We start from the raw sequence: 27,909 nt of genomic DNA, 5'->3' as shown, positions 1-27,909 counted from the left end.
CTCCGGCCCCGGGGGAAGGCTCCGGGGATGCTGCCGTCCCCTCTTGCCTCCCCCCCCGGGAGCGGGGACGCGCCGCCTCCGCGGGGCGGGGCGGGGTGGGGCGGGGCGGGGCCGCCGCGCGGGGCATCCGCGGTGCGCGCAGAGGCGCGGAAGAGCGGCGGGGGCCGCGCCATGCGCGACTACGATGCGGCCACCGCTTTCCTGGGCGAGTGGGGCGTCTTCCAGCGGCTCGTCTTCTTCCTCCTCAGCGCCAGCATCGTTCCCAACGGCTTCAACGGGATGTCGGCCGTTTTCCTGGCCGGCACCCCCGAGCACCGGTGCGCCGTGCCCCGCGGGGCCAACCTGAGCGGCGAATGGCGCAACGCCAGCATCCCGCTGGAGCTGCGGGAAGGGCGGGCGGCGCCGAGCCGCTGCCGCCGGTACCGCCTGGCCGCGCTCGCCAACTTCTCGGCGCTGGGGCTGCGGCCCGGCTCCGACGTGGAGCTGGGGTCGCTGGAGCAGGAGCCCTGCCTGGACGGCTGGGAGTACAGCCGCGACGTCTACCGCTCCACCATCGTCACCGAGGTGCGCGGCCGCGGAGACTTTCCTCCCCCCCCCCTCCCCAGTTCCCCGGGGAGAGGCTGTGCCGGGGTTTTGGGGGGGACAGGGAGCAGCAAGCAGCCGGGGAAGGGGTGCGGGTGGATGCGGTGCTCCGGGGAGAGGGAGGGATGCGTGGGGTGAAGGGCCTCGGCGGGAGCCGCTCGTCCGTATTATCTCAGGTTTGCCGTTGAGACCTCAGGTTGTTTTGTTTGGAGAGGGCTCGTCTGTGGAGGAGGTAGCAAAGGCTGAAAATAGAAGCCCGGTAGTTTCCTTCTGCCAGCGTGCTGACCGTCCCGGTGAACTTTCCATCCATTGCAATCGCTTGTTCCCAGCGTCGCTGCGGATGGGGGCATCGACAATTTTTTGTAAACACGCAAACAGCCCGGCTGGGGCTAGGGCAGCGGTGGGCCCTTGCTGGTCCCAGCACCCTGTACCAGTGCTGCCAGCCACGCTGGCGGCTTTGGTGGCCGTCGGCGCTGGGTTAGGCGAGTTGGTGCGAGGCAGGTGCCGTGGTCGCTGCCTGCGGTGTGCCCGGCTTGCTGCGCCCGGCTCCTGCGCCAGCCTGGCCCCCAGGCTGCAGCCAAGCTGTTGGCTCGGTTTTGAAGACCGTACAATGGCATCCTTTGTACAGGGTGTCTTGCGGGAACATCGGTGGTGACAGGTCATGTAAGCGCTTCTTTGGGTTTTCTGGCCGTGCCGCGGCGCAGCGGCAGGGACGCGCTGTCTGTCTTTCTGCCCTCGCTGGCAGGGAGCGCGGAGCTCTTGCAGAGGAGGAAAACACAATTCCTCTATAGCTGCAGGGTTGCTGCTGCTCTTTTGTGTTGGGTGAGGGGGTTTGAGGACTAGCGGGCTCATCCTCGCGCTAGCCAGCGTTTGCGTTCGGCAGCCGGTGGGCTCGTTCGGCCGAGCAGCGTGCCGAGGGACGCCCTGCTCACCGCCGATGGCTCACGCTCGGGGTGCACGGCACGGCAGGGAGCGAGCGTCTGGCCCTCGTCTCGAGTCCCTGTGACTCAGCACCAATATCTGCCACCAAAGAATGTTGCACGGGGACACATCCAGGAAAGGTCCTGACCGAGAGGTGCGTGGCTGCGGGTCTGTGCCCCGGGGACCCGGTCTGTGCCGGAGGTGTGCAGACGTGGGCTCAGCTGCATTGAAGCATGTGGGGAGGGAGGCGAGTGGGGAGCGACCCCAGGTTAGGGGAGAGCAGGATGCGGGCAGGGGATGCCAGTCTCCTCTCACGTGCCCAAAGCAAAGCCGTTGGCACGCACGACGCCTTTGTGTGCCTGTCTCTTGCCATTTGTGCCGGCGGTCACGCTTAGTTGCCGGGGATCCCTCACAACACCAAATCAAGGCAGGAGGTGCTTGGGAAGCTTGTCCTGCTCCTGGCCGTGGGCGAGCACTAGCGGCAGCCTGGCTGCAGCCCACGTGTTGCATGCAGACGTGCCCGGCTGTAACCCGTGGGCTGGCACGGCTGCGTGGTTGATGCCCGGTAGCCACCGCCGGCACAGGCAGTGCCACAGCACTCGCTGCTGGAGGGAGGCCAGATTATCCCAGGATTGGCTGTGAACTCATAATCTGTGGTTTGGAGTTAGCAGTTGCTCTCAGGGAGACAGTAAATGGAGCAAAGGGAGGAGAAATGCTATTCCTTCTTAATGAGCAGCAAACAACTTGTGTTGGCAGATGCCAAACAAGAACCTTCTGTGCCGGATTCGGATGGGACGCAGCGGTGGGGTTTGCCACAGGGCCCAGGGCGCGCCAGAGAGGCAATAGCACGTTCAGAGATGGAAACCAAGTGCCAGGTTCCCATCTGTAAGCCAGATGGAAAAGAAAGATACTTGTTTTGTTTTAAAATTGTCATGGACATTTGGAAAAAATGCAGAATTTGGTTTTAAAACAACAAAAACAGGCACTGATGAAAGCCTGAAAAGAAGCAGTTCAGTTAAACTTGAGATGATTATTTTTGTACCCAACATTTTTCTCTGTATTAGGAAAGACAAGGCAGGACATGCCATCAGGAAAGCTCAGTGAAGAAACATCTTCAGGTCAAGAACTCAGTTGAGGAGCAAAACTTGATGGTACAGGATTAAGCGCTGGATTTGTGCAGTTGCATCAAATCCTGTTGTTAGTGCTGCTTGAAAGGAACAGGCTGGGAGATGCCAGCTCAGCACCGGTTTTCTTGATCTGCAGGGACGTGGTAAACCTTGCGAACAGAGGATCCCAGACCCGGTCACCTGCTTGGTCTTAAAATGGAGCTGATGGTGGAAAAGTGAATGTGTCCACAGCACAGGTGAAAAAGGAGATCATCAGGCCAGGGTGATATGAATGAGTCTGTAAGTGTGATGATGAGCAAATGGAAAGCTGGGGTTAGGTGTGATCCTGCGGCTGAGGTGAAGGGGCTGCAGGGTTTCCTTTCGCTTCGCAGGGCTCAGCCGGGCGCCTCGGCAGGCTCCCGGGGCGCAGGAGCCCCTTGGCCCAGCTGCCTCCCCCTGCCTCCAGGGCAGCTCCCTGTCCGCTGCACCTAATCCAGTTGTCCTGACACAAAATTGCTCTTTTCCACCTAAGCAGGCGACCGCTGCACTGAGTCGGTGCCACTCGCGCTTGCCCAAGAGGGCTTGAGCTGATCTAGCAGGTCCTAACCCCAAAGCAGGGCTGCTTCTCTTTCACCACCTGTGCTTTGAAATTAATTTAAACGTTAAGACACGGTTTTTTGTTACGCTGGGGTTTTTTGGGCTGGAACTTAACCTGCTTCTGCTTTAATTCCAGATAATGATGCTCAGATCTGACATTAATTAGAGGTTCAAGCACAAGCACCAGTTTTGCTCTTTGGAGCAAGGCGTTGGCATCCAGTTAATTCCCGTGAGCTAGGCTGTCTTCCAGTGCCGCTCCCTGGGGACACGCTCGCTGGGCTTCTTGCCACCACCGAGGCACAGCACATACCCCAGGCACCATTGCAAGACCCACATTGCAAGGCTTTTTCCAGCAGCAGTGAGCAGCCCTACCCAGCACCGGTAGCCCGACCTGCGCTTGGGCACGGAGGTGTCTGTGCTCGTCACTCGTGCACCGAGTGGACCCAGTCTCATTGCGGGACTTGGTGCCCGGGGTGCCGCACGGGGCAATCTGTGAATATTTTTTTAATATCTCTTGAGCTCTTCGTCTTCAGATTTACTCTTGGAAACCAGGTCAGATTTTTCCCTGGTTTACAGCCTTGGCCATTTACAGAAGGCTCCACTAGTATTTTCTTCTCCAATGTGAACAGGCTGATACTCAGGATGGTTAGTGATTTCTGATTGAGAAAGCAGGCGGTGGGGTTGCTTTGGGCAGTCAGGGCGCCTTCTCTGGCAGTTTCAGTTTTTCAGAAAGCTTCTCCATCCATAGCATAGTGTTCCTGCCAGGCGCTGCTGGCAGAATTGGCTCTTCCAGTAGCTGCAAGCTTGTGGGAAAGGGTCGGAGGGATTTGAGGGCAATGAAGTGATTTAATAGTGTTCTTCTCAAGCAGCTCTGATTCCTAGCGTTCAAAGCACTTGCTTGGAAGCTTACATGAACTTTGCTCTCCAGTATGCTTAGCCAGGGACATTACAGAATTACTTATTTTCTGGTTAATGAATAATGAGTCCAGTACAGACAGTTTGGAAGTTACAGCTGTAGCTGGTTTAGCTGTGGCTGGGCTGTAGCTCCTGTGCCCGTGGTGTGCTCGGTGCTGGCTGTGATGGATGCAGCCTCAGAGGAAAAGGTCAAATAAGTTAAATTTCATTTTTTCCCCAAGTACTGCTTGCAAGGAGTCAGCATGCAATGAACACCTTAAAGCCCTATACATTGAAGCACAAGTGAAATCTTACCACTTGGTCACTGTGCGGTGCGAGGGCATGAGCCTCCATCAGAGCGAGCGCCGTTGGGGAGGGGAGGCTGGTGTTTTGGGAGAAGATGAGGTAGGTGTACCTATAGAGTTGGGCTGTATAGATCATCGCCCCGGTCCCACATGCTGTGTGTGGTATGGGTTCTAGAATAGGTGGTGTGGTTTTTTCACTCAAGAGCTTCAGGTATACTTGGAGTCAGATGGATTTGATTGCATTTGTGTGTTTTCTGGTCAAATACGGCGAGTTCCTGCAAACAGTGACCCCTCTCCGGCCAGCCAGCTGCTGCATGCTCTTTACCACATCCCACAAATTTTAAAGACTTGACCCTATACAGTGAATTTTTGCTGTCTGTGCAGTATGTCATGGGAAAAGGTAGAGTGAACAGCTGGGTAGGAGGCATTTGGCACCAAGGAAATACAGGAAGCAACTCAGTTTCATGGGCAAGTTATTATTTAGCTGGGTTTATTTTACAGCCAAAGTGCCTTTGGCACGGTGGAGGCATTTTAAAAACACAGACCCTTAACCTTGAGCGACTGAAGTCTGAAGGTCCAGGAGCAGGTGCTGCACCGGCAGCCTCAGAGCGGGGTGCTCCGCACCCAGATAATTAATAATGGTCTTTATTGGCTGCAAATTCTGCCACCTCGTTAGTCACCAGCTTTCCCAGAGCAGGGAAGAGGGGGGGCAGCAGGACGTAGCAAAACATCTCTGTAGCGCGGGGGCCAGGTGAGCTCGGCTGGTGCGGAGCTGCTGCAGCTCCCACGGCTTGCAGAAGCAGCCCCTCTGCTGCCTTTGCTCCTTCCCTGCTTGCGCTGTGTAAAGAAATGCTTACTTCTAATGCTGTGTTTCCTGCAGCTGAATTTTGCTTCGTTTTAAATACAGAGCTTGATTTCCACCAGGTTTCTTTACAGAAATCTCAGTTTTCTTTGATGTGTGAAACAGATCCCTGTATATATTTTCGTGACTAGCATCCTTGAACATATCAGAGCCCTACTGACCCGCATGCTGCCATTCACCATATCAAACACAGCAAAGATAAAGGCAGGTGCATGCCCAGATGGGCCCACATCTCGCCATCTCTCCCTTCCCAGCAAGGACAAGAAAATATTTTACAGAAACGGCTGCCGTACGTTTCTTTTTGTTATTAATCAGATTTAAGTATCGGAGGCACGTTTCAGTCTTCAAATCTCGGTAGTCTTGTGGTAAAGACTCTGTGTGTTTCTCACGAAGAGGCACGGGCACAGTTAATCCCTTTTTGTCCTGTAGCTGCTGTTACTTTGCAAGCTGGGCAGAGGGGCAGAGGTACTAGCTCCCCACCGCTGGCCGCGTACCTTCATTCTGCCTGAAAATAGGCATTGATTGCATCTCTTTCCTAAACTATAGTCTGGAGAAAACTGCATTGAACTACACCGCATCCCCCCTTGCTTTGGGGTTTACTTCTGCTTGTGTTCTTCTGCAGCAGAAGTGGAGCCCAGCTGCCGACCCATCGGTTGTTCGGTTTGGTTTTGGCAGGACTCGCCAAAAGTGCTGTCAGATGGCACCTGGGTCTCTTCGTAATGCACGAGTTGCTCTTTTTTATTGCCTGCAGCTGAGCTGAGGACCCTGAGCAGCCCAGAGGGGAGGTTTCTGCCTTTGCCTGGGCTCGGCCACCGCTTGCCGAGACGGCTCGGCACATCCCTTCCCCGAGCACAGGGTGAGCGCTGGTGTGGGCGATGTCCCTGCTCTCTGGTAGCATGGCTAATTATTAAAATTATGCTATCCTTTGATCTGTGATCTAATTAGCTTACCTTTGTGGTAGCGTTATCTAATAAGAGACTGACATGTTTGAAGTCTATCTGTAAGTGCTCCTGGCAGGCATGCCTTAAGGAGAAGATTAGTCACTGGGATGGGAGCAAGCTGCGGCAGAAACACACTCGGCTGTAACTTCGGTGGACGGAGACTCATGATGCTGTTTTTATTTTTTTAAACCTTGTCTGGGGTTACGAGCGGCTTTAGGTGGAAGTTTCCACGCTGGCTCATGTCCTAAGCCTCCAGCCCCAGCCGGGTCCGGTCGCAAGGCTGAGTGATGGGCAGTCAGTCAGCCCTGCAGGTTGTGGGGATGGAAAGGAATTTGGAAGCACATCAGCGCAGGAAAAGAGATTTCATTCTGTGTGTCTTCTTGCATATGTTTTGTCAACCCCAGAAGTTATAGAAATGCAGTGGGGTTTGTGCCGGCAGAGGTCAGGTAAACTGGAAACTGTCCCTAGCCGGGGATGGGGCAGTCCTTCACCCTTCTCCATCGATCTGGTTTTCTAATGGGGAGCATCTCGGGCCATGGGGAGCCAGGCTCTGGGTGTCGGGGGGCTGACGGGCACGTGGTGGGGAGATCGTGCTGGAAACGGGGCCGGGGCAGCCCCTGGGCTGCATGTACCGACTGCCCATCGGGTTTGGCATTGCTGGCCACTCACCCACTTTGGAGGTGATGGGGTCCCGTCGGATGGCTGCCGGCGTTTTGGCCTGATGGGGCTTGCCTGGGGAGGCAACCGCTTTCCCTTTTTTTTTTTTTTTTTTTGTGCTTTAAGCAGGGCGTTCCGGCAGCAACCTTCGCCATGAAAACAGCGCTGGTGCCAGCGATGGATGGAAATGCGGGTGTGGGGGAACTAAATTAAATTACATGGAAATGCGTGTGTCTCCAGCCAATAACTCCTGTGCCTGTGTGAGGCTCGACGCAGCGTTGCTGCTGCGTCTGAGCACGGGCCCTTCTCTTGCAGTGGAACCTGGTGTGCGAGGATGACTGGAAAGCCCCGCTGACCACCTCCCTCTTCTTCGTGGGGGTCCTCATCGGCTCCTTCATCTCGGGGCAGCTCTCGGACAGGTAATGCCGCTGCTCTCGCTCTGCGCAGGGCAGACCTGGTACCGTGGCTGGTGCAGTTCTATTTAAGAGGTGCAACGGAGTTAAATGTCCAATTCTCTGAGTTTTGATCAAAATGAGGTAACTGGCCTGGCTTCTTCAAAAATCCCAACCTTGATCTACCCCAGACATAGGATTACTGCCTCTTGGGCGTTTCAGGAGACCAAGAACTGATCTCTGCCAGGAGCCCATGCAGCTGCTTTGCAGGTTGATGTGGTGGTTTTCACTTCATGACCACATTTGTTTCTTTATCCGGCCTTTTTAATAGTTTAAAAGATGTTGTTCTTTGTCTCACATTAATTGACAGTCCGTTCTTAGAGCTGCAGGATAGAAACTTGTCCTTTGAATGGAAGCTCTGCATAGAAGAGAAGGTTTGCTGGAAGTAAAGTAAGCATATCCAAGAGGAAGAAAAAAAGATAACCTGTAAATGGATAGCAATTGTGTCATACCATCTAACTAAGTAGGTGCAAAATATCAAGAAAACATTACAGGCACTTGGCAATTATCTCGGCAGTATTGAAGTTCTGGCCTTACAAGTATCAAATGCAGAATATATGTTCCTTCTGTGAGTCTCTGCTTGCCTCTTTGTACATCCCATAGCCTTTTCTCTGTAACGTTATGTCAGGGTCTCAAATACTGCTTTGACTGCTGCCTGTTAGTGAGGAATTCATAAGAGTTTCAGTGCTCCTCTGGGTGTTTAGTAGAGGGGTTTCAAAACTCGATGGGAGTCTTAATCCTAAAGCCTCCAGTGTTAAATTCCATGTGATCCGAATTTAATCTCCTGACTCCTGCCCCCAGTGCAGAAGTCAGTCGGTGTTACTGTTTGAAAGGGAGACGAGATAATCACTAAATCCCACTTGGGGCCATGTGCCCACTGGGGAGCATCTGAGAAAGTGTGCATGTCCTGGCAGTGGTGCGGCCGGTCAGCCTCCCCGAGAGCCCAGTCACCTTCTAGCAGGAGCTATTCGTTGAATATTTTTTTTTTTTAACGGTTTGTCAGTAAAGGGGTATGCTCTAAGCCTGTACCTGAGTGATTTCCCCTGTGCTGCTGCAGAAACCTTTCCTAAGCCAGAGGCTGCTGCAGGCAGCCGGCGATGTGTCCCATGCAGCATCGGTGCAGAGGGCAGCGTGCCCTGGGCCAGCACACAGGCGTGCAAACCCCTACGTAAGCTTGCTCTTACCTTTCCGTAAGAAAATGCTACGTACTTCTAATGCAGAGAAGCAGGTGAGGGAAAGGGTGCGATATGTTTGGCAACTGAGAGAGACTGAAACCAGTTGATAAAGCTATTTAACACGTTCAAACTGTAATGGCATTGCAATGTATAGATGCCAGTAGCCTAAAAGCCATCATTTCTTAACTTTCGGCTGTGTGGCTTGCAATCTTCATGTGTCTCACTTATGTACTGCTCTCTATTCTCCTTAGTCCCTGTCTAGTAGCTCCCTGAAGTTTCTGCTCTTAATTTTTCTTCTTGGTTTATTTCCTGGGTCTTGGAAACTTGAATTTTTTTTTAGTGCTTATGAAAATAATAAACAGAATTCTTTAAGACGAACCAAACCTCAGGTTGTGCTAAGCTGCATGACTTGAGGTTGGATATTTGTGCTCCCTCGAGCTCTCTTCCATAGCCCCGCTCCATAAATACATGCCGTTTCAATAACAATCTTTATCTTTTGCAAAAGGTTTGGCAGGAAGAATATCCTTTTCTCAACGATGGCCGTGCAGACTGGCTTCAGCTTCCTGCAGATCTTCTCTACCAGCTGGGAGATGTTCACAGTGCTCTTTCTCATAGTGGGGATGGGACAGATCTCTAACTACGTGGTGGCCTTCATACTGGGTATGAGTATGTCTGTGTTGGATTAAATGCTTGCTTAATGTACTGTTAGTTTTTTTTTCCCTCTGAACCTGCATCATTTAACTAGGCAGCAGTAAATCCTCACTGGTGCAATTCCTAATTTAGGCCAGTATGATTGCTCTTGGGTACTTCAAGCCTTTACTTTCTATAGGTTTAGAGAAAAAGAAGAGAGCGAGAAGACCCTAAAGAAACATTCATTTCCCTCCTCTTTGGAGAAGATGTTCAAGGCAGCGTTCAGGGTTTGTTATCAGCAGAAGCAGGTCTGAGATAGAGAAGGCATTTGCGTCCCTCCCTGCCTCTCTGCTCCTTTGCGGAGGGGTCGGTCGGTGCATACCTGGGTTTAAAGCCTTGGGGCAAACCAGCATTTCCAGGCATCGCGAATGCGTGGGGGGGACCGGAGCGGAGGAGCCGGGTGGGCGTCAGAGCCCCATTAGCCATAAAGTCACTGGTCTTGGTGCTGAGGTTAGCGATAAAGCCCCTAATTTTAGAGGCCAAGGTTTGTTTTGTTTTCTCCGGGGAGCATAGGAAGAAAGAGCCAGTGGCCACAGGGAGGCTGCACGGCCGCAGTCGCTGCCTGGGGACCCTGCGGGAAAGGGGGGACCCCCTGGGGAAGGGGGGACCCCGCAGAGTCTCCTGCTAGTCACAGGGTTTTCAGGAAAGGCGACTGCATGGGTAAATTACGGACCTTGGGGGGGAGCTGGGATTTGCAAGAGCTGTCTTTAAAGTGTGCGCATATATATTTATCTCGGCTTTTAAACCGGTGGTGTCAAAATTACAATTTGTAGATCGTAATGTGAGCTAGTCTAAATTAAAACCATATGTTAATAGTTAGTGCTGTTCTTTCCTACGCCATGAGGCTTTAACGGGGAAAAATAGAGCAGAAGAGCGTAACATGAAATCAGTGCTACGGAGGGAATACGGCATCGTGTCCTGGGGCAGCCGTGAGTCACCGCTGCGAGTGGTGGAGGGAGGACTAAGTAGGTCAGGCTGTCAGCAGGGAGATCCCTTGCCATTGCCATCACCGTTGCCACCGCTCCCTCTGTCCCGGTAGTTAACTCTTGCGCGGAGCTGACGGAGCCGGGGCGAACGCCTGCCGTGGGAAGGCTGGGAGGTACGGCGCTGGGTCAGGAGCGCTGGCTTGGCCGAAAATCCTCTTGGAAGCACTCGGATTGGGATGCTGCCTCCGCGCTCGGCAGAGGCAAAGCTGGGGGGGGGGGCCTGGAGCACCCCACTGGCCAAATGCCCCCGCTGCTGAGAGAGAGGACCGGGTCTCCCAAAGTAACGTTAGGTTTGTTTAATTGCACAGCTGCAGTTCACTGGCACTTTATCCCTTGCGTTGTGTCTTCTGCCATCCTGTTTTCCGTAGAGTTGTTGCAGCAGCGATGACTCCCTGGGAGCGGAGAGGCAGGTGCCTCGGCCGCTGGCTGTGCTGGCTGTTCCCCAGCAGCCTTGAGGCTGTTACTAAGCGCAGGATTAATCTAAACTAACTTAGACATTCGTTTCCTAATTTAAGCGAGTCGCCAGCCGCCTGTCATCAGTAAGGAGGGAGGCACTAACGGAGGATGGTCCTTCCCACCCTGTCCTGCGAAGCCGCGTGGTCGGCGTGCCCCGACCTCTGCCCGTGGCACACACGACAGAGGTGCTGGATAGGAGACTATACCCACGAAAAGAAAAGTAACTCCTTAAGAAAGCCCATCCTGATGATGGGATGCGCTGGAGATGCTTCCCTCGTTTCACCCGACAGCGGGCAGGGCTGTGACCTGCGCTGGGGAGGGCAGCGGGGACACCGGCACGTGTAAAGTCCCCGTTGACGCTGGCCGTGCTGCAGCCCTGGCACCCTCCGTCCCCAAGTGAGGTGGGGTTTTGGTTTTTTTTCAAGTGGCCACCTCAGCACAGGTTTCTCCTGTCGTTCCAGCTTTCAACATCCAAATCTGCGTTGCCCCCCCGTGCGTAGCCCAGACCCTGTTCCAGCACCCTCAGCCACCCGCACTCTTCCTGCCCTTCGCACTGTTGCTGCCCACCTTCGTGAGAATAGTTTTCCCCCCCTAAGCCGTTGGTGAACTTCTGTAGAGAATTTTTCTTTTTTCTTTTTCAACCGCAGCCTGTGAAATTTCTCTCTGCAGCATTTTTCCTTAGCTTTAGGCCTCGGTTGTTTTCTGTGCTCAAAACTGTTGTGTTCAAGTTCTGGGACCGTAAAACACTACGTAGGTTTGTGAAAGCATGTTGGTATTGTCCCAGAATTGTTATTCCTTGGCCAGGAGAATGAGGGAGGAGGGGAGGCAGGAGAGAAGAGAATTGTAGTTGAAAGATGTCATCTCATATTGGTTTTGAATTGCCACAAATTCTAATGTAACATTTAATAGGTATAAACCAATGTTTCAGGTATCAGACCTCTCCCAAGAGAGCCCCTCTAAACAACAGCAATCAGTAGAGGAAGACGTTATAATTTATCCTCACACACTCGTATTATCCCTAGGAGTTCTTATTTTCAGTTTTCTTACTGTGACTTTATTCAGTTACCCTATGTTTCTAAAATGAAAATTCATGTAGCTATCAAATAGGAGGGTTTTTTTCAGCCGTTGGTATTTTTTCCATTTTCTCTGCAATGTTAAATGTTGGAGTTCTTACCACGCTACATAACTAAAATACACTCTCCAGATTTCTTGAGACCCTCCTGTTTGCTCAGTGTTGTTTGCTTTTTGAGTCCAGACAAAACTGTGGGAGTTACGGCCCTTGCGGTGCTCCTGATGGAGAGGAGAGCTCTGTACACCCAGGACTGAGGGCTCAGCAAGAATTGAGGGAATCTGTGGATTTTGTTAAGCAGTGACTAGGTATTTTATTGGAAAAGACATGAGGTGCTCTTGAAGGCTTACAACAGTCTCAATTTTTATTACTAGATATTAGGTTGGCGCTAGGCTGCACGTGATGCAGGGGTTGTAGGATGCTTTCATGGACTGCTGCCTGGCTACTGGGGCAGGAGCGTTATTAGAAGATGGCATCTTCCCTGATTGTGTCCTGTAGCCCGTGATGTGCCGATCCAACGTTCCAGCCTTCTGTTCCAAAAAATAAACGTGAAGTTTGTTCCCACCTCACTGTAAATTCACGTCCTTTCATGCCGAAGCACCCGTGTCAGTCTGCCATCCACAGACCTGCTCTCCTCCAGAAGTGCTCGGCAGTGAACCGCATCTTAAATCCCAAATGGGTTAAGTGGGGGAGCAGGGTATGTCCTAGGCAAGCATTTCAGGAAGGCTCCTGCCCTTCGCCGTGCCTGCCCTTATCTGTCTTGGACAATGCATTAATCAAAGCAAACAGAAGTCCCTTTTTCATCTGAAGGTCGCTGATAGTCCCAGCAGCTTTTCTGTACTGGGTGGGTCGGTGCTGTGCTGCAGGTGACCTCTGCTATCACTGGTGCCGGCGCTGCGGGGCAGCCCAGGTCTTGTCTGCCGTCCCACTAACCGCTGGGTAGGACAGAACCAGATTTGCCAGGCAGGGAGAAGGACCAGGGAGGAGTGAAGCTCCTTCAGTTCTCACAAGTCATTCAGTTCACCCAATAGTTTGGCTGGAGTTAGCGTACAGTCACGGACCTCAGTATTTCAGAAATCAGGCTAATGGAGATAACTGAAGTCCTCTCTGCTCAGTCCTTCCCACGAGGAGAGGATGTTATGAGCTGTTTAATGCAGCTGGAACATTTGGGACTTGCTGCTGCGGGGAAGTACTGCAGTGCCAAGCAACAGCTGGCCTTTAAACATACATTCAAGTTACTGCCCATCGGCTGAGCTGCTTTAACTGTCCAGGTGCGCGTTCCTAGGCTGAAACGGGGACAAAAAATGTGACAAACTCTTGCACTCCAAGCTCAACCTGTTTGCAAGTACGCACTAGCTGACCAGCAGGCTCGGTCCCATCCCTGCGGTACTGCCAGTATCCCAGCGGCTCCGTACCTTTGCACTCACATCCACCTCTGGCTGCGGGTGGGAGCTGGACTGGGTGCTCCATCAACCAGTACTGGGATTCCCTCATCCTGGTGTCTTTGGAGCAAACCACAGAGGGTTCATGTTTCATTGTGCGTTTCCACACGGTAGCCTTCATTTTTTGTTCCCAGCTCATTTAAACTCCTGGCAGACGTGAACAAGACGATTTCATTAAAAGGACACTGTCTGCTGTTTCTCTTTTACTTTGCCAACCTTTGCAATAGAGGAGAACTCGCTGAACCACGGGTCTCTGAATCCTCTGCTAGATCTGTGAGCAAATACCGATGGTAATAACAGAGAAACTGCGTAGATGTTGCTGTTACAACTATGTTTAGCATTGAAAATGGTTTTGTATCAGACTCTGCCAGACTGCTGGGGGACTGGAAGAGCCCAAATGGTGCTGGTCTCATGGGTGCTTCCTTGGCAGCTCCAGGGGAGATGCACAACAAAAATCTGGAGGAATCTCCCACCAGATTAATATCACTGTGATGATGATCATCTCTGGGACCATTACTCCTTGGCAGTGTCTCCTGAAGTATTATAAGAGAAACTGCTCTTTTCTAAGATTGTTTAGCTTATTTTTTTGTAAATGCAGTAAAGTATTTAGTCATGATTGAATAGAAAGAGTTAAAATGCTAATCCAACCTCCCTTGTTTTAAACAGGAACAGAAATTCTTGGCAAATCAGTTCGTATTATATTCTCTACATTAGGAGTTTGCATATTTTTTGCAATTGGCTACATGTTGCTGCCACTGTTTGCTTACTTCATCAGAGACTGGCGGATGCTGCTGCTGGCGCTCACTGTCCCGGGGCTGTTCTGCATCCCGCTATGGTGGTGAGTGCCCCCGCGCCGCGAGGCCACGCTCCCCACCTCCCCACCCCGCCTGATGCTCTCCTGCGCCGGGTGCTGGGTAATGGCAGGGTGTCGGGGGGGTCCCCTTTCTCCTCTTTGGGTTTTTGGGGTTTTTTTTGCTCTATTTGCCACGTGAGGAGGCTTTGCCTTGAGGCAGGAGTTGGGGGGATTTTTTTGTTTGGGGTTTTTTGCCAGTTTTAAGTCAAATCGACTACCTGCAGAGCCTTGCTGGTCCTGGCCCAGTGCTTGAAGCCACTTTTTCACCGGCTTTCCAGAGCAGCCAGTAGGAATTCTGTAATTGACTCCTAACTCTGGACACTGTTAACCACCTCTAGGTTTACCCCTGTAGTACCGCTGTGTGATTCGTTCTAACTTTGCTTCCTGCCTTTTTTATTTAAGCCACTTTTTAATGCGGATTCACCTGCTGATTGGTACTAAAATCTCAGTGAAAGGCTGAGCCCATTCACTCGGCACGCAGCAGCTGGCAGTTTATTGCACTCGATGTCACGAAGCAGTTTATTGCACGAGATGTCATTAAGCAGAGGCGTTCGCCGGGCCAGCCCTCTCCCACAGGCTCTGCATGCCAGGAGCCATGCGTCCTCCCAGGCTTTGCTTTGGCTGCTGGAGCAGGACTTTGATTTGTGAGCTCCTTCGGCCCATAGTAACTGTCCGGCTGAGCCAAAGGTTGGCTCTTCCTTACCCTGCTCCTTTGAGCCATCCCACACTGTCTTCTTGGTGGCTGACTCCACGTTTTCTTTGATTTTTCCATTGCACTCACCCACCCCTGCTCTAATGCACTGGTGGACGTGTAGGTGCACTCTCACTTGCCCACGGTTGGTCTGCCATGCGGGACTGAAAAAACAATTTAGGAAAACTCCCCGAACTTCTCAGCTGGACAGAAGCATTGAAGAAGGGCATATACCCTTGTTCTGTTGTTGCCTTGGTCATCTGCTGTTTTCTGAAGAGATAGATGTTTAGAAAATAATAAGGGAAAGGCAAGGTATCATTCACACTTAAGGATAATTTACAAACAAACAGACATAGAGTTCCTTCCTTTCCTGTTAGTCTTATCTGTCAAACCCTTTTCTTCCTATTATCTTGAATGAGTTATACCTATAAGTAAGAGATTAATGTCTTTATAACAGTTAAGAGATTTAGACCCACTCTTCTATAGCCTAAAAGACCTCCTACAGATCTCAGTCTTCTCAGAAGTCTCTGCTGATGGTTTTGGTTTGTGGTTTGTTACGGTCTTTTTTAATCTTAGTCTTCAAACCAAACCAAACCTTTAAAATGGTTTTCAGCTCCGCCTCTGCTACCATCTGATTTTAAAGATAGTCTGATTCTGTTTAAGGGTCAATTTGCTTATTTAACTTCAAATGTTTCAAACTCCTTCAACTCAGTGGCATTTCCCTCTGCGCCAAGCAGCTGCTCTTTGGGGAGGCTGGTTTTGGGTGGAAGCCTCTCAGATAGATGTCTGCTGTAGAACAGGCACCATGAGGCACACGAAATTTGTCCCCAAGGCATGGCTTCAGAGTCCTGCTTTGAAATGTATTTGGTGGGAATTTCCATGCTTTTTAAGAGCATACATTGTAAAGCATGCCAAAAATTTCCACGGGTGGCACTTCCAGTCTGGGGCTAATGTGGGGGTAGATGGGGATCACGGTGCGCTGGCAAAGCTCTGCCGAGGCAGGTTGGTATTAGCTGGCATTTGGGCATCTGGACCCACTGCTTCCACGGGCGATGTGACTTGCATGTCCCACTGCTCCGTGCCATAGTTGCTCTTTTATTCATTCCTCTTCCAAATTCTCCAGAAGGTTCGCAGCATCGTCTCTGCAGTCTTGTGTTCCCCAGCTTGCCCACAAAGAAGAGCAGTGGAGACAGCTCATCTCGCAGAAAGTCACGTTAGTGGTTGAATGATCTGATACAAACCATCTGACGCTCGAAATCGTTGACATGACTTTGGGTCAGTCCTTAGGGAGTTCATCAGAAAAGGAGTGTCTGACCTGCTTTTTAACAAGGAGAGGAAAAAATGCTGCTGGCTAAAGGGAGCAAGGCAGCATCTGTTAAGATCAAAGGATTTAGTTAAGGAAAGGTGAGATTTTCTGTCCTGTGTTTGGTGTTAATTCACTCAACACGTGTCTGGAATTGATTAGAAAGCGTCATCAACTCTGCAAGGGGACACTGCCACTGTCCTCTGCCTGGGAGAGCCTGCCTCAGAGTGATGGTAAAATTGTGAGGTTTGTATAGAAGATTCCTGTGACGCAGAGCCTTTAAATATACCCTGTGCATATTTAAAGCATTTCCACATTGTATGCAGTTTCCTAAGAATATTTTTGCTCAACACTAGTTAAGCTACCCCCATCTTTGCTGTCTATCTGGTGACATCTGTGTTTTTTCTGGTGAACATCAATTATTCCTTAAAAAACAACCACCCAGGGCAAGGGCCCAAGTGTGCATCTACTTCAGCATGAGAATAAACACATCCTATAAATTTGAATTCTCCCACTGATCCCAGTGGGACAAATCCATGAATTACATTGCCCACATGCTTCTGTGCTGACTGTCTTCTGCTGCGAGCAATCTGAGATGAGAGCGTAACTCATAAAAACGATACATGTGTTTTTAATAACTTTTTACTTTTGTGAAAACGTTGAGTCATTTATTCTGAAACTTATTGCAGGATCATTCCTGAATCCCCTCGGTGGCTGATCTCCCAGGGAAGATATAAGGAGGCAGAAGTTATTATCCGAAAGGCTGCAAAAATAAATGGCGTTCCAGCCCCAGCCGTGCTTTTCGACACCACGGAGGTATGTTTCATACATCCTGGTACTTTTACCTCACCAGCAGTTTCCCACTTTGGCCAGCTGACCTGTTGGGAAATGCCAGCAGAGAAATGGTTTGCACCAGCAGGTCTTAGAGGCTGGCAGTGACTGTTGGCGTGAGGTAAGTGCTGGGTTAGTGAGTTCAAAATGAGAAGCCAGAGGGAGTTTTTATTTGTTTGTATTTTACAGTAAAATTCTCTTCCTCAGCAGTGGTTGGTTGTGGTTTTCAGAGCAAGGGTGGCCCAGATTGCTTCACCCTTTGGGCACTGAGAAGACCCGAGGAAGACGTGTTTGTCCCCATTTCAGCTTGGCGCAGTATTAGCGATTTGCAGTTTAACAGCAGCCCTTCGCGGGGGGGGCTGTGCAGGGGACCCTAAATCGTCACCCACGTGTGCAGGGGCTGCGTGGAGCCCCGAGGGACTCCTCAGGTTGCAGAAACCAGCCAAAGCACCCGAGTGCTACAAGGGCACTTGAAAACCATGACGGTAGCGAAGCCAGTGAAGAACATTAAGCTCTTCTTCAGGCCTGTTTTTTTCTTGGTATTTCATATTTATTGGTTAAAAGGAGAAAGCCCAGCACAAACCTAGCAGCCCAGCAAGCCAGGGAGCAACACAGCCACAGCGGCACGGCTGGTTCTTGTGCTCATCTCCCCATCTAGTGGCTCTGCCCTCGCCGGAGCTCCAGCTGAAGAGGCACAGACATTTTTCTTGTGCAAAGAAACCAGCAACGCTTCCAGCCTTGCGTCAGCAATGACCGTGTGTCCGTGTGTCAGATCTTGCTTTACTGCGTTACACTAGCACCTGCGTTTTATGCCTCCTGATGTCTCCTGATAGAGCAGAAAGCAAAGCACGGTGTGCTCCTCTGCAGTATCTGCAGGAGAGAGCTGCTGCGTGCTACACCTCCTGCAGGCGGGATCCATCTCTTGAATGTCATGCTTACATTTTGGCTGAGCTGCTGAAGATCTCTTTTCCAAGTGTATATTCTAGTGTAAATTGAAGTGCAGGTTCCAGCTATGGGAAGCTCATCCTACAGAAACCATGGAAAAGCGATTTCCTTACTTTACAGCCAGAGTTCAGATGTCTTCCATACGGGACACAACTTTTTCAGGCTCCAGCATGCAAGTTTGCTTTTCATCACTCCTGTGTATTTTTGAGACCAAGCGGCAGCTGAGCTGTCCTTTACTTCGTGGGACTCTTGCGTGCCAAAGCGTCTGTCCACAAAAGCCTGAGGATGATGTTTGCACATTAAGTCCTCTGGAAGTATTTTTCAAACTTTGCTAGAAAGGCGTTCCTGGGAAACCATCCTCTCTTCCTAGGAAAGGAAATCTCCTGGGTAGCCCCATAGGGAGGGCCAGGGTGGTTCGCTCTTTGGGCTGGCCACAAGTGCTGGCTTTGCCCCAGCGAGGGCTCTCTGTGCAGGCAGAAGGGCACCCTAATGCCACCCAGAAGATTCCTGCTTCAAGCCTCAAACTGGACCCTCCGTCTCCGATCTGGGGTGCTGGATGCTCCCATAATGCGCCCTGGCCACCACACCGAGCTCTGGCATCCGTCCCCCTCCCCGGCAGGGTGCCGGCAGGCAGCAAACCTGGGTGATTTTCTGCATTTTTTTTCACATTGTGAAGGTTGAACAGAAGAGAGTCGAGTGGACAGAAAAATGCCTTTGGTAATGAGGTTACTCCTGGAAACACCGTGTTAGTTCCTTAAGGAAGTGTTAATGTGTCTTCTTGTCAGCTGATACTCCTTTTTAATTAGTCAGCATGGTGCAGTGGTCTCAGTGCTACCTTTTTTTTAACAAAAAACTGGAAACTACCACGAGTACAGCTGGGTGCAGAGACAAGCTCTACCTAAGGACCGCCCTCCTTGGTGCAGAAGCGGCCCTTGGGCTGACTAGTTATCCCCCGATAGAGTCGTAACTTCATAACTGCCCAAACCTGTGGGTGTGCAGAGGTTGTTTTGCTCTTAGGTGTGTGGGAATTTTTTTGGTTTTGTTTTCCTTTTTCCTTCAGATGCAGGATTCGAAGCCTCAGCAGCAGCAGAAGGCTATCCTTCTGGACCTATTTCGAACCCGAAACATTGCAACTATTACTATTATGTCATTACTTTTGTGGTAAGGAAATGTGTATTCCTAAAGTACCCAGGCAATAGAACAGTTTCTGATTTGAGGGCACATGCCACAGGTTTAGATAATAAGTCTCAGCCTTGGAGCCCATCTACACATGGTCCTTGGCTGGTGCGTGGCCCTCGATGTACTTGCACCCGCACTGCATTAATAGACAAGAGTATGGAGCCAGTAGCCTCAACTCAGGTGTAAAATAGTTAGGAAACTATAGGTAACAACTTGTGTATTTTAAATTCTGTTACTTTTTTTTTTTTTTCCTTAAGAAGCTCCCATCTCTGTAATCTCTATTTGAAGAGAAATGTCTTTCCTGAAGCAGAGGCAGCAACTCAGTAACATAACAAGAAGCAGACCCGTGGCCAGCGTTTTTGTTCTGTTTCTGTACAGTGCCCATCTCAGTGAGATCCTGGTCCCTGCCTGGGCAGCCACGAGGAATGAGGACCCAATAATACCATATAGACAAACCGGGACCCTTTTCTGTACATATTTCCCCCAGCAGAAAGGAACTGGCTAGCACACTTGGCATGCCATAGTAAGGCACTCTTGAGATTTGAAACCCGAACATCCAGCTCTCGTCAAGATTAAATAAGATGTAACGGAACTGCTGAGGGTGGGAGACCCTGTCACTGGAGTTGGCTACAAGTAGGAACGTAGTTGGCGTGGGAAGCTTTCAAGAGTTATTTCATTGTGCTGTTAATGAGTCCATTGCAGTGAAAAGCCTTTGTGAACGACTTCCACAAAGCCTTTTACTTGGCATAGTGTATGCAGGAAGGACAGAAATCAGAGGTCTCTTCAAGCCGCTGTGGATATGGTCACTGGAAGGGATGACAGAATTAGAAAGATGGGGTTGCCACTGAGATTTTTTTTTTTTTTAAGCCACAATGCCTGTGGCAATGCTTTGTGACATCCTATTTTTGTAACAACATCTGAGGCAACACTGGAGACATTCAGAGACTAGTGTTTCTGGAATAATTTGGTTTTATTGCTTTTCTCAGGTTTTTCACGTCAGTTGGTTACTTTGGCTTGTCCCTCAGCACTCCAAACTGGCATGGAAATGCTTACATCAACTGTTTCCTCTCGGCTGTTATTGAAGTTCCAGCTTACGTGATTGCCTGGCTTCTCCTCCGCTCCCTCCCTCGGCGCTACTCCTTATCTGGCACCTTGTTTTTAGGGGGAGGTGTTGTCCTCTTCATTCAGCTGGTTCCTGCAGGTACAAGATTCAATACATGACTTAAGTATATAAAATGTTAGAAAAATTTTATGGTGCTATCTAATAGTTCTGTAAAATTACTGGAAACCATCATCAAATTTAGAATTTGAGGTCAAGTTTACACCGATCACTTGCAGCCATGATTTTTTTTTTATGCATATGTATATGCTGAATCATGCACGGCTCTCATTTATTGTGTCGAATTACTGAGCTTTTTATAGTCCAGGGGAACTGACTTGTAAAATGAGAGCCAAACGTGTACTGTGATTTATCTGGTTGTGCGTAGAGGCTAAAAAAAACCTGCAAGTCTTCCAGCTTTCACTGTGTGTAAATCTCCCCCGGATTTTGTGAAAAAGGGGTGCATTTAAGCTTGTGTTTTGTTGCTGTGTAATCCAGAGTTTTGTTCCATTTCAAGAATGCTGTTTTACTGGGAGAGAACCAAAATCTGTAAAGTACAAAATAACCGGAGCATCTACATTATGCTCAGTGGGAAGTCTGGAGCCAAGTCATCTAGGGATGGGGCTAATACATTGTATAATTAAAAAACAAAACACACACAGCTGCTAGGAAAAAGTGATACGGTCTTTGGGATGTAAAAGAAATACGGGTAATAAGCACAGAGTGTTGTTTATTCACCTTGATTTTATTTTTTCTCCTCCAGATTTTAATGTCCTGTCTGTTGGCCTGGTGATGCTTGGAAAATTTGGCATCACAGCTGCATTTTCAATGCTTTATGTCTACAATGTGGAGCTATACCCAACGCTAGTGCGAAACATGGCAGTCGGAGCTACTTCCACGGCTTCCAGGCTGGGCAGCATCATCGCTCCGTACTTCGTGTACCTGGGTGAGACCTCTTGCGTTTCTTGCCTTGCACTACACTGCTGCCCAGAGAAGTTATTGGAGCTTCTAGAACGCAGGCTCAGCTTTAAGTCCCTTCATTTGTTGTCGTTTAAGTCCCTTCTCTCATCTTGGGTCTGAGTTCACTGACGTACACTGTAGAAACGAAGCGGAGCTCCTTGGGTTTCACAAAAGAATGAGGCACGTTTTTCCTTTAGTGAAGCTGGGATCTGGGCATGCAGCACTGGTGTGGGTCCGAGCTGGTCCCAGACAATGATAGTATTTATAAACCATGCAAGCAGAGTGGTTGGGATTGATAACTGGTCGCGTCTTGGCAATGGGTGTTACTCCTGGGACGCCAGTTAGTTTCCCAGGAAAGTGTGACAAGAAGTGATCGAGCAAGTAAGGAAATCTAGCAGTAGGAAATTCATTGCATTGTGCTCTTTGTGCGCATCCTGAGGTGGGCATGTCTGGAGCAGATGAACCAGGCAGGAATCCAAATGTTCCCTGAATCCGTGCTCTCTAAAGCAATACATGGAAAATATACAGATTAAGCAGCACAAGAGTGTTTAATTGTGACCTTCATGAAGTGATTTTTTTTTTTTTTTTGACTTACTAAGCCAGGCACCTCAGCATTCATTTTTCTTTTTCTTATTGTTCATGCCTTGGTCTGTAAGCAGCATTATTGACTTCCCCATAGGCTTTTTTTGACACTCATTACCATCACATTCTGAGTGCTGCACAAATATTAATTAATAATTTTTTTTTTCCTAAGTATACAGAAATGATCCTCATGTTGCAGACAGGAAAGGGTGACAGAGATTAGGGGATTAAGGTTGGAAGTATCTGTGAGTACTGGCTGCTCAGTCCAAGGTGCTCAATCTCCTGTTTCTTTTGCTCGCACATGATTTATTTCCTTCTACCATCACTGGACCCAACTCGGCTCTTCCCCTGCACCTAACGAGTTTTGCTTCCTGCTGAAACCTTTGATACAAAATGAGCGTGACTGCTGACTCTGGCGGAGCACTGCTGGTGTACCCCTAAGGGGTTAATGCTGGTTCACCATGCCAGGAAAGGGGAGAGGAGACTACTGCCTGTAGCTCACCTGTGTGGTCTTGTTACCGAAATCCGGAATAAAACTCCTTAATAGCAGTGAGAAGTTAAGAAGCAGGCACTCCTTTATTGCAGCGCTGGGGACACGGGGGATCGCTCCTCCAAAGGCGTGTCCAACTTAGTATCAAAATCCGTCAGTTTTTATAGACTTTTTCTGTCGGGTCATTGTTACATAAGCTCTTTACATAAAAATGCATACTATGCTCGTTCTTAAATTTAACCTTTATAATGATTGTTCCTTTGATTATATAACCTTATCAATATTCTTATTTAAAAACAATCATTGGTCAGTTACACTTAGCTCTACTGATTGGAATCTTCGATACTCAAATCAAGATGGGAAGGGTAAGGGGTTTCCAAGCAGCAAACTGGCGTCCATGATGGTTTCCTTAGTTTCTTAAAACAAAACATAGAAAGACCAGTAACTTCCTGGTGAGGTTTCTATGGTAAGTTCTTTCAAACTTTAACAATATTAAGGTTCCTATAGTCACACATAACACAGTTCCTAAAGTTTCTATGGCTACGTTTCAGACTTAACAATCCTATACATTATACTTCACAATTTTACTTCTTAATCAAACCAAACTCTTTTATGTGCTTAAATTTTGATTTCTTTACCAAATATTTGCAACAGTCTCACCTCTACATTGCAGTGTGACTGTAACACACTGTACCAAAAATGATGAAAATACATTGTCTTTATTTCATACTTGTACAGTGCGAATGTAAAGTAAAAGGGACAGCAGGACTGAGATGCTCCTTAGGGTCTTCAGTCTGTGTTGCAGCACAGGTAACAGTAGTAGAGAGATGTAGACAGGATAAAGTTTTTACTGGTTTGTGGTTGTGGGTTTTTTTTTTCTCCCAGGTTTCCATAGGCGCAGCCTTTAAAAAATCTTGTTCCAGTCATCAGAACAGTTTCCTAAACTTTAGGAGGTTTTTGGAGAAACTCGTCAGCTGCTGATATTTGCTACAGCTAAATTAGGACCTTGCAGTTCATCCAGCTCATGAACACAGAAGAGATCAAATCACAAACTTTGGCTCTATGTGAAATACCCAGCGGTCTTCACTTTAATCCGAGTTTATTCCATACATTATAAAGCAACTGCTCTATCCCAACTAAAAAATAAAGCTGTCAAGTCCATTTTGGTACTTTCTCCACCTTAAATACTTTAACTCCTAGCTAATCCCTTTACTGAAAGACCTTTTCGTTGCTGTGCTATTGTGACTTGAAGCTCTTGCATCCTGCCCAAACACTTGTGCGCTAGCTTCAGGCTGCTGGCAGGGGCTGCAGCCTTCTAGTCCAAAATAATATTCTGAGTAGACCAAGGTCAGAGCCTCTCGTCTGTCTCGGGAGGTCTGATGCTTTCTCCCTTTGCAATAAGGAAGGGATTTAAGGATTCCCCCGTTAATGGCCCATTAGTCTGTAATTGGCCTGTTCAGCTGCCATCACTCTCTTGCCTTCTTGTGCACAAGCCCAGCAGGATGCACAGTCCCAGGGAGGTGATGAGTGCTTCGCTGCTTATGAGCACTTCTGTTCCCTCACACTGAATTATTTAATGGAGGATTTGGTTCCTGATGACAGTGTAGTACTGAAGACTCTAGCAGTGATCCCAGCAGAGCTGTTACCTTGCAAAGATGTTGGCTATCCCAGTTGAAAATGTACAAAAAACCTATTGGCCACTACGCAAACATGGGGGATGGCATGAAACTGGTGGTAGGTGGTGACCATCCTAGAGCACACGTTGTAGATTTAAAACTGAAAAATCCCTTTGTTTGCTAGCAGATGCCAGATGTAGCTCAGTTTTGGATTCACCGTTGATATTTGCAAAGATTCCAGCCAGTTATTCCAAATTAAGTCTGTGTTACAGCGATGTCTGGAATGTAAATTTTACACGAGTTCATTGATTGTGGACATATAAGTACTGGTGTCATGTCCTGTGTTCTGTCAGGTGCCTACGACAGATTCCTACCATATATCCTGATGGGAAGCCTGACTGTGCTGATCGGAATCCTTACCCTGTTTCTCCCAGAAAGCCACGGCAATCCCCTGCCTGAGAACTTTGAGCAAATGCTGAAGGTGAAATGGTAAGGCGGCTGTCATTCATCCTATGCGTCACAAGAATTCAGGATCTCTTTCTACATAATCCCTTTTTACAATCAGTAAACATGTTTCTTCAGATCCACTGCAAAACATCAAAGCTTTCAAAGTGCCCTTTAATTTTTTTTTTTTTTTGAGTTGTTAATTTGGCAGGCGCTGACATTATGCAGTTTCACCAGAGTCCCTGAATCTGAGAACTGATGTGCTTGAAAGCGGGCACTTGAAAAGCAAGGCTGACTTTCACATCACCTTGAGGCTGTTGCTTCATATCTCCCAAAAGTTTCCATCCTTTTATATCATTCACTCTCCTTAAGTCTTCATTTAAACTATTCATTTAGTAGGATGATTCACATTACAAAAGACTTCACTCCTTCAGTGTTAGTTCATTAGGTACTACTCCAAATTAAACACAGGATTTCAGTATTGTAGCGTGTTTCATTTGGGAGGCTCGAGACATACCAAGACAGCTTTTCTCCTGGTTTATTTGGTTTAGCTGTAAGCAATGACAGTTCTCTTGCCACACCACCATTGCTATTTAGGGTACCCTGAACAAACATCTCCACTGAAATCCGTGCACGTATGTTGTAGTGCTGGTGCAGTGGAGATGGCCAGTGTTTGCTAGTTACTATCATGGGAGGAAAATTCTTGGGAGCAGCAGAGGGAAACTGAATTAGCCAAAATGCAGCTGCATTGCTACCATCCAGCTTAGTGAGAATTTGTACTGGAACAGACTTTGCCCTTGTAAGTAAAAATGGCTTGAAAAAGCCGAATTGCCTGTATCTAATCCCTGGTTGATATAAGGAGCTGTCATTATGCTTCCAGAATAAGAAGAATTCTTGGGCCAGGTTCCTTGAGAAGGGCATGCTGCTCTTTATCACAATTAGGGACTTTTCATATGTCTGACCTATGGCTTTTTGGCTTTGCAGTTGACGGACTGTAGCTAGAAATCCTAGAGTCAAACCAGATTCCCTTCACAGGCTTCTTGCATAAACAGACTGAAGTAACTGAATTACAGTCACTGAATTACGTTCAAGTTCCAAGTGGTGTTTGCTGCACTGCTTGTGCCATCTGGAAAGGGCATACTTTACAGAGCATTACATTTTTTTCTAATGTTTATATTAGTAGTGTAACCTGGTTATTTTAGCGGTGCTAATTAGGAGGGGGGGAGTGTCTGATGACACCCTGTAGAACGTTCTCTAGCTTCTCAGTCTTTTACATGCTTTCAGTTTCAGAAATGGGCAACAAACCACTGGCATTAGGAATTCAAAGGAGAATTCTAAAATTCTGGTAACGCCCCTGTGAAGAAGGATGCACACTCTCAGAGGGGCTGAAAGAAGAACAAGATCTCCGCAAAATACGTTTTCTGCCAGAGGAAAACAAACAAAACCCAACAGTCAGTGCTACCGCACCACAGTTGTTATCTCCTGTGCTACTGTACCCAAATACATAGTTTACTGAACAGATGCTGTCTACTCCCGTAAGACTCTTGGTCTGTAATTCAGTGTCTTGATACCTGAGGTTTGTCAGCAGATACAGTCCCTGTTGAGAAATGGGGCCTGCATGTGCTTAACATGATGAATTCAAGGAGTGAGCTAGAAATGAGCCTTAGGAATAACACAGCAATGACTCCAGTCAGTCAGGTTCTCCATGAAAGCTGCTGAAAGGAAAAAAAAAAAAAGATAGCAAACATAATGCTGGTGTTTTTTCTCACTGTGCATGTTGACTGGATGAATGGGAGTTGGGTGTCTGTCTTTGAAAAATCTCAGCACACGCCTCTAAAGGAAAGATCCTGGCCTCCTTTGAAATCTATGACCAAAACCCGATAGACTAAGTGGGATCAGAATTTAGTTGTAGCAAAGCAGACATAGACTTCACTGTAAGGACATGGTTTTTAAACAAGACGTCGGAGTATCTTTTGATGTCGCTTGCTTTTCCCAGGACCTGGGATCCACTTGTCCCTCTGAAAGCTGATGCTTTTTCATAAAGCCTGAGCCCGCTGAAATCCTTGGGCTTCCTGAATGTTCAGTGTTTTGGGGGACGGGGGAAGCCTTTAACACAGAAGACTATCAGCTTGCTGACTTTCTGATGGGCCATGCCCGCTTTCAAAAGAAACACAGGTTTTAGCAAGTCAATGATCCTATCCAAACATGCCATGCAGTTTTAGCTTTCAGGTTTTTCATGGTATATTGGCATAAGCAGTTTTTTAGATGTTTTGGGTTGGTGTTTTTCAAAGCATTTCATTTCTCCTTTGAATATAAACCACATTGTTCTGTACCTTCAGAGAAAGCTCATTGCAGTTTCAAAAGCCCCTGCAAAACCTTTATATACCGTTTACAAATTTAAAGGGGGGTTGATGCTCGCAAAAATCTGATGTTCTGTACTGGAGATATTCACCTGCAGCTATTAAAAACGCAAAAGGGCTAATTTGGGACCACAGTTTTTTCAAAACAAAAACCCCCACCAACAAAGCCAATGTTTTGTTTTTCAAATCCTATAGGTTATGTATGCGGGGGTTTTTTAAAGTTCAGCAAAGCTAGATTGGATGAAAACAAATTTCGAGCGTAGAGTTGTGCTACTACTGTTTTATGAACACTACAGAGTTTGAAAAAAGTGTAATACCTTTTATTTTTCTATTTATTGGCTGTGCATGTACTTCTTGGCCACATAAAGTCTATCAGACCTGGCAGACTGATATTTATCCTCTATAAATAATAATCAGCCATGATTCACCTTCTATAAGGGCCAACAAAAGCACACTGTTTCATCTCTAATGTTGAGAGTTCATGGCAAGTTGTCTTGTGCTGGCACTTTGCACAGGAATGAGGCTCTCCCTGTAAGTTCAAGCACAAATATAAAGCTTTAAAACATTTAAATGCAAGGAACTTGTGCAATTATTTCAAGCTGCTCTTTGGGATGCGGGAATACTACTTACTTTCATATTAATTTTCTGCAGTTATGCTTTTGCCATAAATGTAACGTGGCATGAGGCAACCATTATCCTGTGACCGCTGATGTTCTCATCCCTTCTCAAGCTGGAATTTCTCTAATAACAGCAGTATTTAATCTTGGTTTTTACTTACTACAAAGTTAATCTATAGACTAGCTGTTTAGACATAACTCAGTTTCTCCACAAAGCCTTTCTATCAGCATAGGACAGGTTTGAGGACTTGGTTAAATATAGGTGGCCGTATTTTTATGAAGATTTTTATATTAAGTTGGTACTTATTTTATGTGATCGTAGGCTTGGGTATTTCTGAAAGGTAAATATTTTTGTACTCTTGAATTTTGTAGTATCTTAAAACCTAGTTTTCCTTTTTTTAAATAAGAAAAAATGTTTTGGTTTTTTTTTTTAAATACCTTGTTTTAATCAGTCTCATTTTTCTTGTTTATACCATTGATCTCAAGCTAGTGTCACATTTTAGTATTTTTAATGGCAGATTTAAAAAAAAAAAAAAAAAGTGTCTTCCAGAAGAGTGGAATGCCATCCTGAAAAGTATGTGATGTTGTTATAAGGCCTTACAGTGTCTGAGCATAGTAAAAATGAGAAAAAATGAGATTGCTTCAGCTGATGAAGCATTTGCAAGGAGAATTTCTGTTCTCTGCCAGTATCTTTCCCACGCTCAAATAGCAACAGTCTGCAGAAGAATCAAACAGGGATGAATCTGGAGTGCCAGTTTCTGGCGAGTTAACTATTTTTTTAACTGTAAAGCTGAAGAAAACAGC

General features: G+C 48.0%; 1 protein-coding gene across 1 annotated transcript; it reads left to right on the top strand.

The window, feature by feature from the left end:
• The first annotated feature begins 133 nt into the window (after nucleotides 1-133).
• LOC128154964 (solute carrier family 22 member 4-like) lies at nucleotides 134-27,534 on the top strand. Its single transcript, XM_052816318.1, has 10 exons — nucleotides 134-564; nucleotides 7,181-7,284; nucleotides 8,998-9,152; nucleotides 13,802-13,973; nucleotides 16,672-16,798; nucleotides 18,819-18,919; nucleotides 19,924-20,138; nucleotides 20,800-20,982; nucleotides 24,038-24,173; nucleotides 25,413-27,534. Exons 1-10 carry the CDS (start codon nucleotides 172-174, stop codon nucleotides 25,486-25,488), a joined length of 1,662 nt encoding a protein of 553 aa, XP_052672278.1. The 5' UTR covers nucleotides 134-171; the 3' UTR covers nucleotides 25,489-27,534.
• Nucleotides 27,535-27,909: the final 375 nt, after the last annotated feature.

The sequence above is a fragment of the Harpia harpyja genome, chromosome 20, assembly GCF_026419915.1.
Source record: "Harpia harpyja isolate bHarHar1 chromosome 20, bHarHar1 primary haplotype, whole genome shotgun sequence".
NCBI classification, from domain to species: domain Eukaryota; kingdom Metazoa; phylum Chordata; class Aves; order Accipitriformes; family Accipitridae; genus Harpia; species Harpia harpyja.
The sequence above is the reverse complement of the archived record's forward strand: the minus strand, read 5'-3'. Positions and strand labels throughout refer to the sequence as shown.